The 15,000-nt window shown below is 37.5% G+C and overlaps 2 protein-coding genes and 1 pseudogene across 3 annotated transcripts in view; 1 reads left to right on the plus strand and 2 right to left on the minus strand.

The window, feature by feature from the left end:
- The window catches only part of LOC149113854 (calmodulin-like), a 4,501-nt pseudogene extending 2,072 nt beyond the window's left edge, over nucleotides 1-2,429 (plus strand). Inside the window, exons 4-5 of the transcript XR_016206625.1 lie at nucleotides 291-525; nucleotides 1,778-2,429. The product of XR_016206625.1 is annotated as a calmodulin-like (transcript). The remainder of the gene's footprint in view (nucleotides 1-290; nucleotides 526-1,777) is intronic.
- Nucleotides 2,430-4,620: 2,191 nt separating this feature from the next.
- Nucleotides 4,621-5,871, minus strand: LOC149113855 (histamine H2 receptor-like). Its single transcript, XM_089287692.1, has one exon. The coding sequence runs from the start codon at nucleotides 5,828-5,830 to the stop codon at nucleotides 4,775-4,777; it is 1,056 nt and encodes a 351-aa protein (XP_089143818.1). The 5' UTR covers nucleotides 5,831-5,871; the 3' UTR covers nucleotides 4,621-4,774.
- Nucleotides 5,872-10,195: 4,324 nt separating this feature from the next.
- On the minus strand, nucleotides 10,196-13,101 carry LOC110049043 (adenosine receptor A2b-like). Its single transcript, XM_089286499.1, has one exon. It carries the CDS (start codon nucleotides 12,721-12,723, stop codon nucleotides 11,671-11,673), a length of 1,053 nt encoding a protein of 350 aa, XP_089142625.1. The 5' UTR covers nucleotides 12,724-13,101; the 3' UTR covers nucleotides 10,196-11,670.
- Nucleotides 13,102-15,000: the final 1,899 nt, after the last annotated feature.

Here is a 15,000-nt window from a genome sequence, read left to right on the forward strand (position 1 = left end):
ATTCAATTTTTTTTTATTTCTGGTGCATTTCCCTTGTCATTGCATTTACTGAATCTTTTAGATTGTTCTAAATACGCGCTTAACGTGTTCAAAACCATTCCTGCCAGGATGTGTTGCACTTTTGTCCAGTTGGATAAAATTAACAAGATCCGACTTACGTTGACTTACAAGATTCTATTTGGACATTGTAATTGAAGGAAATTTTCTTTTCTTTCTCAGTTTTTGGAAGAGCGCTTCATAGCAGCTTGTCTGTTTGTCAGTCAACGTCCTCCTTTGTTTCTTCTCGTCAGGGGATGGCTTTTTAGTCTTCTCAGACTGTCAAAACCTTGGAGGATTACAAAAAGCCAGATGATAAAATCGACCTTATCATGGCCTTCAGGGTGTTTGACCCTGAAAATAAAAGCTTTGTTGAGGCGAAGGAGATGAAGAAAGCGTTGCTGAGACTTAAAGGTATTGCAAAAGAGGAAATCGAGGGCGTTTTGGAGGCAGCAAACCTAGAAGATCATAGGCACATTTATTTTGAAGGTTAGTTTAGAGACCATGGAAGAACAATTAAACAAGCAAAAACAGAGAATTGAAAAGCTATTGAAAAAAGAAGTTGATGGGGAATTCCGCTCTCGAGGCTGAACCTAGGGAAGATCACGGCTGATCTTGTCTTGACGAGCTGAATCCGAACCGCGTCCGAACTTGAACTGAAATTGAATTTCACCAAACAAAAGGTACACTAATTAGAACAATGGCCTTGCCCGTGAGTTTTAAATCTTGGTACGTTTATTTAGCTGTTCTTCTCCAAACAGCAACATGAAATGACCATATTCTGTCTTTCTAGGGAAGGTGAACCATTTCTGATCATTTCTTCGAAATTTTAAATAATGTTAAGTAACGAAAGAAGAATTAGAACAAAGCAGACAGGTTTGTGCGACATTCTGGTACAAAATTAATTTTCGGAAGGTGTTAAAATCTTAAAGGTGGGCACACACTAGAGGTCATGGTGCGGGGAAGTGAAGTAAGGACAAGGCTGCATGTTGCAGGGACAGAAAGTAAGCTGGTATAGTAGCGGGGACAGTTTGCAGGAGCAGTGCACACGATTCGACATTGAAAATTGAGGTCATTTTGTCCTTGCTTCGTATCACACGAATTCAAGCCAGCCGAAGTTCATGCAACATAATTTTTTCGCAAAAACGGGCATTTCACCAGAGGAAAACTGTCGTTACGTGATGTTTCACTTCATGTCCTCCCAACCTGTCTCCTATTGTATGCCAGCTTTAACAGTGCGACGTTGATTTGAAAGTGTGCTTCAGCATCTGGCCAACTTTTGATTAAGAACTGTGGAACATGCTGTGTTCAGGATAGTTCTAACACCAATAGAAGCACTGAATAGGTCTAGTGATTCCTGGAATCAAAACTAATGAGTTTCATTTGCGTGAAAGAGGACGTGCAGGTGAGTAGACAAGCAGGTGAAATAAATTCTTATATGAATATGGCTTTGCATATTCACTCGTTTGGGCACAGAAAGCTTTCCTATTTTGACCGTACCGTGATGCAAGATCGTCATGTTAGGTCAGGGTTATGTTACTTTATGTGAAACTATATTTACACTTTGGCTGGCTATATTTCCTGTTACACACTGCTATTTCATTTATTTTAACTCAAAAGTATGATACTCAAACAAAGCTGATCTATTTATACCAATAGATAATCGATGTGTAGGCTACAGTGCTTGTTTTTCTATTCTAATACAATTCATCTTATGTAATTTTATCTGTTTTACCTTCAGAATTTTCAAGGCTTTTGGTTCCACTAATCAACAGGGATCTGGACATAATCTTCTAGTGACGAGCATTCCAAGACACTAGGACCTTGCCGTTAAAGGGTGGATAAATGGCCCAATTGATCTAAAGGTGGATAACGGATAACGCTATTCACCGGGTAAATCACTATCTAGTGGATACGTGTTAACAAAACAAAATACACCATCGACTAGATTATGATTTATCCGGTGGATAGCGTCATCCCCGACTGCAAACCTTGGGTCACATTTATCGCTATCCATCTAAAAGCCAGTAAACAGATCCAGACACGTCTAGTATAAAGCGAATTATCCGTTCTTTGAAATAATTAATACAGAGTAACGCCAGAAAAGAAAATCTGTTTGTCTCTGTTTTTTTCTTCTCGATTTTTGAACGCAAGGTAAAATCTTGTTAATTCTGACTTGTGCATGTCTAAAACCACCCAAATTTAACTAACAGTATCTTATATTGAAAGCTCTTTTCCTTGTCTTAAATTATTTTTTTCTTCAACAAGACATTCTTCTCAGAGCTCAGATGGTCCACCCCTTAGGAAGCGCCCTCCCTAGATCAAACGCCTTATGTAGATTAAGATGACGTCAGTGCTTTCAATGTTTCTATAAAATCAAAGTCATATAGAAGTACGTTAAAAAAAATAATGATAATTATAAATGTGGTTGAAAAGTAAAACGTGCACGTCGAAATGCACGAAAATTACCTACAACACAAATACGAGGTTTTATTTTATCAACTCAGACGGAGAGGCAAGCACATACCTTCATTGTGCAAGGAGAGAGAGTGGATGAAATCTCCCCTCGGATTGTCATTGTAATAAGACAGAAAAGGATATTTAATGCGTGCACTGAGCTGTATAAGGTAATGAAGGAAGTCCTTGGCCTCCACGACAAAGTAAAATGTCTTTTTGTTGGGTTGGTTATGACATCATATGAACTTACACGACGTCATTAAGTCTGAGATCTTGGATTCCACTACTTTCTCAGAAAGTCACAATACAGTCAACTCTCGTCTTGCGGGCATCCCCGCTATTACGGATGCTTGCTATTACGGACAAAATCCAGATCCCCGGCGAAAGCTATAAAGGTTTGACTGGAAATTACTCCCGCTATTACGGACTCTCGCTATTGCGAAATTACGGACGCTTTCGTGGTAGCAAAATGACCATTTTATTGTCTTGACTCTCGATAAAGCGGACACCACTTACCTCTCATAAAGGGAATTTATTTTACCAAATTAAATGATATTATGTAGCTTGTGACGTAACTAGACTCAGTACTTGGTTGGGGGAGTTTCTGTCATCCGGGATATAGATACCGCTAAATGTTGTCCACCTTCTCTTTTGCGCAGCATTTTGTTTGAGGAACAAGATACATAAAACATAATTATGTAAAATTACAGTCTGCTGTTCATCATTTGTCACGATACACTTCCAAAGAATGTCTACTTTCACATCAATTCTTTTTTTGTCTGCACAATATTCCTTGCTTCACAGACATTGTCTATGTTATTTATTGCATGTTAAGGGCACTTTTTATCGCACACTTCGCTTTTACGGACTCTCTATTATGGAGACTAAACGACGTCCCCAAGCGTGTCCGCTATAACGAGAGTTGACTGTATACGAAATGGAACATTTTAAAATGATAACGGAATATAATAATGTTCTAATTCTACCATAGTGATCAAGAAAACGGGAAAAACCAGAGAATTGTGTCAAGAGAATGAATTTGGCTAAACCTGCATGTGGTTGCTATGGCGCTGAGAAATGATATATAGAAACAGTTCACACATCAACAAACGAAATGAATGAAAAGTTCCTGAGAGTTTCAGAGTTACATAGGTTATCTTCTGTTCAAAGTTGATGATTGCATCAACTTTTACACCTCCTTCCCCCCAGAAATGTATGCCCAAGGCTTAAATGTCACTGTTAAAATTTGCCTTGGGAGACGTAAGTGAGGTTATGGTTAAGTTCATGTTGACTTCAAGAACTCTTCAGTCGAGTTGGTCGCTTCTTCTAATAGTAGATACATGAATTCGTGCATGAATTGAGGAAAGCAAGAGTTTCTGTCCAGCTAAATTGGCTGGAAGTCTTTATATCTCGCTTTAAAATGTGGACATATACTCTTACAAAGGAAAACGGAACATTTAATAGCAAGTACACTTCAACAATCAACGAAATATTTCTTATAAGTTTTACTCTCTTCTAAATTCTCCGGATATTTTCGGTATCGCACAGTGGGGCTGTATGTAGCTGGCGATGATGTCAACGCATAATCAAACCGATTCCGATGTTTGCAATCACACAAATCACAAGACCCATTAGCCACACGATGAAATGTATTCCCTTAAAAATTTGGTCGATGCCTGCCCTCTGTAAGCTTGTCAATATGATAGTCACAACCCAAATAGCTACCATAAACTTAAAATTACGTTTCGTTGAAACCACATTATCATGTTCTGCTTGAAGTTTTACTGCAACCAAAAGTTTGTAGATAACAGCACTTGTTTAAAGACGTAAGTGATTTGATAAAACGTTTGTTCATGCAGGACACACCATGACTTTTTGTACTCGGAAATTCCCTGGGGTGTGGAGGAGGATTACGGAACAGCTATTTTTGCAGTCACCACACCCTTAAACGAGCTGATTCCACATTGGACAACAGGCGCAGAAAAATGACTTTTATATTTGTAACTTTTTCAATAATCAAAATTATTTTTATAACATTTCAAACAATTAATTTTATGTTGTTAAACGCAAGGAAAATAAATTAACCCTTGGCCGAAGAAAGGCCAAAATATTAACCAATCGCCTTACTGAAGAGCCGTTACCCCATATTGGGATCCTCTGATAGTGCTAACAAATTAAATCAAGTCGCTATTCTTGGTATGGTTTCTAATCTGCAGCTTCGATAAAGAAAGGCTCTCAATTATTTTATAAAGGCGGTTTACCTGACTGTGTTTTTTGTATCTCAAATTGTACTCGATGTCATGTTTTCAGCTGTATTAGCTGTATTGATCTCCCCTGTATATCCCGATAGCATAACGCTTTTACTGTATCTACTTATTACCACTGTTGTAACATTTTCGTCGCTATTTGCCAAGTGACAAGTTATTCTTCTTCCAATCGCGACAATTCCTTGACGGATTTGTCGATTCTTCCAAAAGCAGAGCAATGGATTTGTGCAGGAGTTCAGAAAAGCAAGAGTTTCCGTCCAGCTGTAGTGGTTATAAGTCTTAATTTCCTGCTTCAGAATCTGGTGATAGAGGCTTACCAACAAGACGGGAAAGTTGAGCAACAAGTAGACTCCAACAATAAATAAAAGATTTCTTGTTAGCTTCAATTCTCTTTGTCTTCCGATATTTTCGAAAATTGTGCTGTGGCAATGTAATTGACGATGATGTCGTCGCAGAGTCAAACTGATTCCAATGCTTGCAACTACGGAAACCAGAAGACAGAGAAACCACAAGATGAAATGAATGCCTCTTGATGTTTGGTTTATTCCCACCCACTGCAAACTTGTTAATGAGATATTGAGGATCCAAATGGCTGCCATAAACTTAAGAACGCGTTTTCCTGTAAACTCGTCGTTATACCTCGCTCGTAGTCGAACTACCACCAAACGCTCGTAGGAAACGGCACTTAGAGTCATGAAAGAAACTCCGCAACAAATGTAAAATGCATTGGAATACATGACTCTTACGAAGCAAGGGACCGAACGATGCTGGTTTTCCATGAGTCTAAAACAAATGTAACCTGGTTGAACTGTTAGGCCAACAAGCACATCTGAGAGAGCAAGACAGCCTATTAAAAGATTTGAAGGAGTTCGTAGACGAGAACTGATAAGGATAGCAATGAAGATTAAAGAATTGGATATCACGGCCAAAGGAGAGGCAATAATGTTGATGATGGCGGTTACAAGGTTCATGGTGAGACGTTCTGAAACTTTGTCGAAATCGGGATCCGGCAAATGGAAGCATGATGCGACAAACAAACGATCCTGCATGGAGGTGTTACCTGCAGCCATTGCTTGTTCTACAGGTATAATGTGGCACTTGGAATTTATATCAATGAATCTAAAAGGAAAAAAATCATTCCTTCTGATTTGAAAGTAGTTTGCTCGAAAAACATCTGCTATTTAAATTTGATTTTTCAGCAGTGGCGCTGAACAATTTAACAACATATATCGATCAGTAGGAAATGTGTTTCCAGATCACGAAAAATGGACAATTGTTTTGGTGAATCAGAACTCCTTACTATTTTTACTTTGTTGAGACAAAAATAGCCAATTGATGGTTATTTATTTTTCAAAACCCAATAGCAATCGTATTTCCTTCTTTCGGAAATGGTATAGAAGTATTACTTTGACAAGTGTAACCATTGTTACTCATGGCTCACGGAAATTCCCTTCCACGTCAGTTCTTTAGCATTAATCAAGCTGACATAACTTCCTTCAGAAATCGTAAAGGTATTGACTTTAACGAGTGCAAATAAATCTCACAAAATCTTTAAGCTTTAAATTAAAACTACAGTCAGCAAGCACACTGAGTGAGTAATGGGTTTCGCTGCGTTTCTCAAAAGAAGGACGCCAATGAATTATACGAGTTTAATTATTGCATAAATTCCCTTTTTTTTCTATTGAAAATACAGATGCGAAAGCTGTTTTTAATTTGAACATTGCAAAAACGAGACAAAAAAATGATCATCGCATCAGCTTGCACCGCCGCAGTTCAAAGGGATGTGACACTCTTGTGAATATGAAATAAAAAGACATTGAGAAACTTTCTGCGAGTCTACATCTGATGTTTTGTTTTGACTCAGGATATGCAACACCGTGTGTATTTGCACTGCTTCAGTTAGTTATAGTTTAAATTTATTTATTTTTACGCTTTCGCGGTGGTCGGATATAGCGAATTTTGTTTGTTCAAGGAAAAGATCTGACAACGCGTAACGTAAAATAAGCGCGAACGCCAGTTTCAAATACTTGCCAAATTTTTGCGGATTGCCAAAATGTCAACAACCTTCAAAGAAGCTAAAGTCCTATCTTGGAAGTTTCCAAATCTTAGTTAAAGAGACAATTTTTTTTTTAGCCATTACTCTTTCAAATTACACAAAACAGGTGTTTTGTGAAACACCTGATGCGAAACACAAGATGAAACTTGATGCGACAAATAACAGATCCTGCATCGAGGTGTTATATAAAAGCCATTGCTTCTTCTGTAGTTGTAATGTGGCCAATGGGTCTGAAAACAAAAAAAGGTATGTCTCCGTGAAACATTCCCTTCTTATCTGAAAGCACTTTGCTTGGAAAGCATTTGCTATTTAAATTTGATCTTTACAACGTTGGCGTTGAACACTTAACCTTTTTGCAGCATTAACAATTTACATCAGTAGGATATGTGTTTCCAGATCACGTTAAATGGACAACTGTTTTGGTGAATCAGAACTCGTTACCATTTTTTCATTCTTGGGACAAAACAAAAGGCAATCAGTGGTTATTTATTTCTCAAAACCCTTTAGCAAACTTATTTCCTTCTTTCGGAAGTGGTACATGTGGATGTATCACTTTGACAAGTGTAATCATTGTTAATCACAGCTCACGGAAATTCCCTTCGACATCAGTTCTTTAGCATTAATTAAACTGACATTACTTCTTTCAGAAGTCGTAAAAGGTATTCACTTTAACGAGTGCAAATTAACGTCTCAAAATCTTCAAGCTTTAAACTGTAGTAAGGAAGCACACTGAGTCAGAAGAAGATATCGCTGCGTTTCTGAAAAGACGGACCCCTATAAATTACAGGGGTATAACTTACATAAATTCATATTTTCTTCTATTGAAAAATGAGATGCGAAAACTGTTTTTAATTTGAATATCGCAAAAACAAGACAAAAATATGATCATCGCATCAACTTGCACCGCCATAGTACAAAGGGATGTGACACTCTGTGAATATGAAATAAAGGTCATTGTGAAACTCTCTGCGAGTCTACATCTCATTTTTTATTTTGACTCAGGATTTGCCATACCGCGCCGTGTGTATTTGAAATGATTAGTAATAGTTTAAATTTATGTAATTTTACTCTTGGGTGGGGGGCGGAACCGCGCTTGAGCGAATTTTGACTGTTTGTACAGATAGAAAATATGACAACACGTAGCGTAAAATAAATGCGGCCTCCAGTTTTAAATACTTGCCAAATTTTTGCGGATTACCAAAATGTCGACAATCTTCAAAGAAGCTTAAGTCCCGAACTCGGAAGTTTCCAAATTTTAGTAAAACAAACAATTTTTTTAACCCTTACTCTTTCAAATTACACAAAACAGGTCTTTTGTGAAACACCGGATGACAAACATGGTGAAACATGATGCGACAAACAAAGATGCTGCATGGAGGTGTTATCTGCAGTCATTGCTGCTTCTGAAGTTTTAATGAGGCACTTGGAATTTATACCAATGGGTCTTAAAACGAAAAAAAATTGTGTCTCCTTGAAACGCTCCCTTCTTATTTGAAGGTATTTTGCTTGGAAAACATTTGCTGTTTGAATTTGATCTTTACAATCATGGCGTTGAAACATTAACGTTTTTAAAGCATTAACAATATAAATCTGTAAGAAATGTGTTTCCAGATCACGTTTAATGGACAATTGCTTTGGTATATTAGAACTCGTTACAAATTTTTTTTCTTGACACAAAAATAAAAAGGCAATCGGTGGTTATTTATTTTTCAAAACCCTTTAGCAACCTTATTTCCTTCTTTCGGAAATGGTAGACGAATCACTTTGACAAGTGTAATTATTGTAACTCACTGCTCACGGAAATCCCCTTCCACGTCAGTTCTTTAGCATTAGTTAAACTGACATTACTACTTTCAGAATACGTAGAGGTATTCATTTCAACGAGTCAGAAATTAATCTCTTTTAAAATCTTTAAGCTTTAACTGTACGTAGTAAGCAAGATCACTGAGTGAGAAATAGATTTCTCTAAAGACGGATCCCAACAAATTATAGGGGTATAATTATTGCATAAAATGGATGTCAGCTCAAGTTGAGCAAGCAGCAATCCAAACGAAAAAAAAAATTGAACAGAAAAAAACATCATTAAAAATTTATCAAGTTTAAGCAAAGAAATTCATGGCCATGACGGTGTTTGAATATTACCACATATTCGTACGATTCCATTTCTCCAGTTTCTCCTTAGTTTTAGTTCCGACTGAAAAGATATATCTAACAGTCGCGATGGTGTTTTACCACATTTCCAAACACCTCAAAGTTTCGTCAAAAAACTCCGCTACGGGTGGTTTTTCAACTCTCTTCTCGCTGATTGGCGTTTAGAAATGTGGTACTACACGGTCTCTGGCGTTTGACGTATTTTCGACTAAAATGGTTACCACGTGTTTTGCTTCGAAGTTCTAGCGTGGTGTGAACAAAACCGAAAAAGTTTCGACCAAGCAATTTATACCGAAGCAATAACAACATTAACAATGAAATAATAAGAACTAGTTAAATTGTGCACCATTCCACGGCAAGTTTTATTTGAGATAAGGCAACCGTATTTTGACAGGCACGGTTTTTCAAATTGTCCTGTTTTTGTCAACTTCCATGTTGTAATCTTTAGCATGGATAACATCTGCATACTCCTGTAGCATTGGCGGACTCAATATATCAAAACTCCATTGTGAAATTCGATGACCATGGCTCAAAAAAATATGATCCATCACTGTATTGGTAATCATGCTTATTTCAGGAACTGGTCTTGCAAAACGATGAATCATGTCTGAATAGCGATATGTATACGAGACGCGCTTCAGAAGCATACAAAGCCCTTCAGTTCGGTCACAAGTTCTTTGCGGACATCGGAAAGTGACTGGTAGTTGAAGAACATTTGCCAATAATGTTATGTCCTGTTTTCGCACTCTGAACTCCGCTAAACACTCTGATTCATCATCTGGTCGTAATCAAACTTTGGGTAGGAGCTGTAAGGGAATTCTGGATTCTTGGAACTGTAACTTTCGTACAAGGTCAAAAATTCTTCGTCATAGATGCTTTTACTGTTGTACAAAAAAAGAGGCAGGTTTTTCATTTCACTGAGGGATGACATTCTCTCAAACAGCTTATTTTAAAAGCGAACAAAGTTTGCTACCGACGTCGCTGCTACAAAACTCGTCTAGCTGCTTAACGTTTATATTTTGGCGGGAACGACGTTGTTCTCTTCCCAGGCTCTTTCGGTCGCTGAAGTTGCTGTTGCCTTTAAAACGACTCGTGCTTAAGTTCCCTAGTCACTCGAGGAGAGAGGCGACGTCTCTCTCCTCGAGTGACTTAGCGAGCGGAGGAGGCGGCTGAAATTCAGGCTACTCCGAATAGGGTTAATACAGGGTTCAATAACATTAAACGTGAGTTTAAAATGAAAACACCTTTTTTGAGTTAGAATAGGTTTAAATTTGAATTAAATGTGAACTACTGACTAGATAGTGTTTTAGTGAGCCACCCTTAGGTTATTTTCAATTACTTAAATCTATTAAATTAAGTGTTATGTCCATTTTTCGTCAACTTAAATCACCGAATACAATTAAAGTTTTAATGCTAACTGGAGGCCACCATATATATTTCAAAAAGTCTACCGAACGATATTTGATCTAGTTTATGCCACTTTCAATATCACATTCACTATTTTGATAGATTTAAGTTGAGAAAAAGAAAAGCAAAAAAGATAAGGACAAAAGGCGCTTTCCATTCGACATAAAATTCCAGCCATGATTTCCAGAAATTTCCATTGGAGAATGGAACGCCAATTTCCCTTTACACAAATTTTCGAGAATTTCTTACCGGGAAGTTCCTTTCCATTTGACTTTCCTATCGACCTTTCCAGAATTTTCAGTTGAATGGTTCGATCTCATTTAGGAATTTTAAAAGTTTCCGAAAACTTGTCCAGGAAACTGTATATCATCTGCCCCCGTTTAGAAAGCTCCGGATTATCTGGTTGAATGGAAAGCACCCAAAGTCTTCATCCTTGAACTTAAGGCTTAACAGATTCTTTAAGCGTGTTAAGGTATTTGTACTTCATGTAAATACTGTGCGAATGCACGTATGTGAACACGGACGTGACTTAAATCTCTAGTCGAATTGAATTTCATTTTAAAATTTTTAGGTACCACGGGAAGAAAAGAGAATTTCCAAGTTCATCTAAATATTGGATTTCCCAATGTAGACTATGTATGGAAATTGTCCCTAGTTACCTAAAGAATTATCTATGTACACGTACCTAAATCTCTCATGGTAGTCATTGTCAATTAGGATGGAGTAACATATCTTGCACATATAAACCTCTTCCGATGATAATGATGTTGATATCTGGCTCGAGAACTGATTGGTAGCTTAGATGAAAAACTGTATTCTATTGTAAGAGAAGATCACATACACATCGGAAATGGTTACAAATAACCAAAAGGACGCATGATTTTGAGACCGTCAGAAGATTTCCCTGCCATGATATGATAGGACGAGGTCATTATCCTTAAAACGGGCCAGACATTTGGCCGTGAGACGTAAGAATTGGAACATTTTAACCGTTAGCCGTAAACAAATGTTCATCGTAAAAAAAGACAATTCTACTCTTCCCATTTTTACTCTTAGGCAGTAGTCACATGCGCCTGTATGACGCCTATTTTAGTTGAATGTAAGAAAAATACAAAATATCAACCGTTCGCCGTAAAAGCCATTACTTCATTGAGACCCTCGGATAGTGCTAATAAATTGAGTGGCTCGTTATTCAAGGTGTGATTTCGAATCTGCAATTTGAATAAAGAGAGAATACCCAGCTATTTTTTCTAAAGGAAGTCTGCCTGACTGTCTTTTTTTTTTTTTTTTTTCATCTCACATTGTACTTGATGTCATGTTTTCAGCGGTATTAGCTGTGTTAATCTCCCCTGTAAATTTCGACGGCGTAACACTTTTACTGTATCTACTTATTCCCACTGCTGTAACGTTTTCGTCGCTATTTGCCAAGTGCCAAGTTATTCTTCTTCGAATCGCAAAAATACCTTGACGAATTTGTCGATTCTTCCAAAAGCAGAGGAAGGGATTTGTGCAGGAGTTCAGAAAAGCAAGAGTTTCTGTCCAGCTGTAGTGGTTATAAGTCTTGATGTTCTGCTCCAGAATCTGGTGATAAAGGCTTACCCACAAGACAGGAAAGTTGAGCAACAAGTAAACTCCAACGATAAATAAGATATTTCTTGTTAGCCTCAACTCTCTTCGTCTTCGGATGTTTTCGAAAATTGTGCTGTGGCAATGTAATTGACGATGATGTCGTCGCAGAATCAAACTGATTCCAATGCTTGCAACTACGGAAACCAGAAGACAGAGAAACCACAAGATCAAATGAATGCCTCTTGATATTTGGTTTATTCCCACCCACTGCAAACTTGTTAACGCAATGTTCAGGACCCAAATAGCGGCCATAAATTTAAGAACACGATTTCCCGAAAAAACGTTATTGTATCTCGCCCGAAGTCGAACTGCTACTAAACGTTCGTAGGAAACGGCACTAAGAGTCATGAAAGAAACCCCGCAACAAATGTAAAACGCATTGGAATACATGACTCTTACGAAGCAAGGGACCGAACGATGCTGGTTTTCCATGAGTCTAAAACAAATGTAACCTGGTTGAACTGTTAGGCCAACAAGCACATCTGAGAGAGCAAGACATCCTATTAAAAAATTTGAAGGCGTTCGTAGACGGGAACTGGTAAGGATTGCAATGACGATTAAAGAATTGGATATCACGGCCAAAGGAGAGGCGATAATGTTGATGATGGCGGTTACAAGGTTCATGGTAAACCGTTGTGAAGCTCCGTCGAAATTGGGATCTGGTAAATGAAAACATGTTGCGACAGCTAGAGAGTTCTGAGATGATGTGTTATTAGCCATAAATGACGAAGAATGGTCGCTTTGTCGCTGTTCTACACTGTAGATGTGTACTCAAAATTTGTTTTTGGTTCAGTTTTCGTAGATAAGACAACCTTGGCTTTGAACTCTCCGCTTTCGACGTCCTTCTTACTTTCTGATTTCAAAATATGTTGCTTTGAAAACATCTGCGGATTACTTTGAGTTGTACAACGTAATAACGGGTGTGTGGGTTGAAACTTGTAACCGCGAAAACAATAAATTGGAAACGCTCCATATCTTGTTCACAGATAGGTACCATGGTCAATCAACTTCAACGCCTACGAAATATTCTTTTACAATCTCTGAAACATTACTTTTCCTTGCTTCACAATGGTGGCTATATTATATGACGTTGTCAACCCAAATCATTTCAGGAAGTGCGGAAATGTCCTTTTGCAAACATGATAATATAAACCGGATATTGCGCCTTATAGGTAGGATAGATATATTTACTTTGACGAACATTGTCGCCAAATTAATTAGTCACAGAGTACACTTCCAATTTTCCCTATTTGTTCTTATTTATGCTATGAAAGCTCCCTTAAAGCCTTCTTTTTTTGTAAAGAAAAATATAGGAAATAAAATTAAATAGTGTAAAATAAGAATGCAAAAAGAAAAGAATGACTTTATAATCAAATCCCTTTTTCAACTGCGAGAAAAATTGGCAAAGCTGTTCTCATCGTGTTTTTATTTACCAATGTAAATTTCGGCGAGCGCTTAGTACATTTGACAATGAACCTTGTAACATCACTATCAACGTGCATAAGTTCTTCTCTCATATAAATCCATATTGCTATCTTTACCAGTTGTCGCCTACGGATACACCTACACATACATACATAATTTTATTTATACTCGGGTTGGTGAGGCTGATTAGTCCTCTAGTAAAAGAGTATGCTAATTTTCCTACAAATAATTAATAGACAAGCTAAGTAAAATTCAGAAAAAAAGGTGAAAAGAAGAAAAATTTTAATAATAAACTAGAAGGTATAACTATAGTAGGAATTCTAACTTATAAAAACGTTAGCCACCATGGTATATGAGCCTTTGTAAAATACCAGAGATATTACACACGCTCTGATTGGTCAATACAGTTGCAAAATCTTTATACTACTGTACCGAAAACCACGGTCCCGATATGGCAGTCCTACGCGGGAACACTAGCAATAACAAATGTAGTAAACAGTTTCGGCTTTCTCTGGCTGAGATATCAATAACATGAATAACTTTTCATTCATCATATACATGAAAACTAGCAAGGAAAAACAGGTCCAGAAGTTGGTTGGCATATAAAGCTTTATCCTTTTTCAAAATTTACGCCGACTCCGGTTACGCTCGAGTTTAATATTAAGGAAGTTTAAAATCCTTTCCTCGGTGCTTTCCACGGTCTGTCGAGGTATGGTGGAGGACGAAGTTAGCGGGGCTGGACTGATCAATTTCGGTTGTTACAAAAGCAGGGCAGAAATTTCTTTCGAGTTAACATTAAGCTGATGAGAAATTTTGAGTTAAAGTCAATGTATGCGTAACACGATAAATGAATCTGCTTTGCATACAAAGCTTAGCTTTCAAGCAATAGTTTTCATTTAGCACAGTACTGAGAGAAACACGGACTTCATAGCATTCAACATAAGTGAACAAATTCTGAATAAATTTCGGAAGCAGCGTTTCTGTAAGTAACGTTTATTCCATTCGCAAAACTTTGGAGAGTTATCGTTGAATCACTTCGCCAAGGGTATGAAGTATTTATTACTTGCAAGGTTAATTTTCGTACCGTCTTTTATTTTCGAAATGACCGCCTACAAACGGTTGATTTTCCCCATCAGAATACTGTTGAATTAATTGATATACTTTCTGGCTTTCATCGATAACCTTTTCCTTTCCTCTCTTAAAACTCTCTTAGAACAAAGTGTTTTTACCGCTTTACTCTGGGGATTTTGTGTCCTGCGCTGAGTCTGTGATTTCATTATTTCCGTCGCTGTGATTGGTTTGTCGCGTCATCTCATGAAGTTGATGAGAATAAGTAACATAATCACGAAAGTACAATAAATTTTCCTCTCATTCTTATAGTTACTTCTTAAAAACAATACTCCACACTTTATATGGGCTTACACTTGAAAAGCTTGTAAATAACGAGCCTTTAAGCTTTTCTCGTATTCTTCAAACAACTCGCGTGGTTTATTGCGCAGGTAAACCCATAGAAAGAATGGTCTATTGCTTATTTACTTTCGGATGAAGAGCCATTTTACCTTTTGTGGAAAT

This window comes from Orbicella faveolata, unplaced genomic scaffold (genome assembly GCF_042242905.1).
Source record: "Orbicella faveolata isolate gen_17 unplaced genomic scaffold, um_ofav_v1 contig_14, whole genome shotgun sequence".
Taxonomy (NCBI): Eukaryota; Metazoa; Cnidaria; class Anthozoa; order Scleractinia; family Merulinidae; genus Orbicella; species Orbicella faveolata.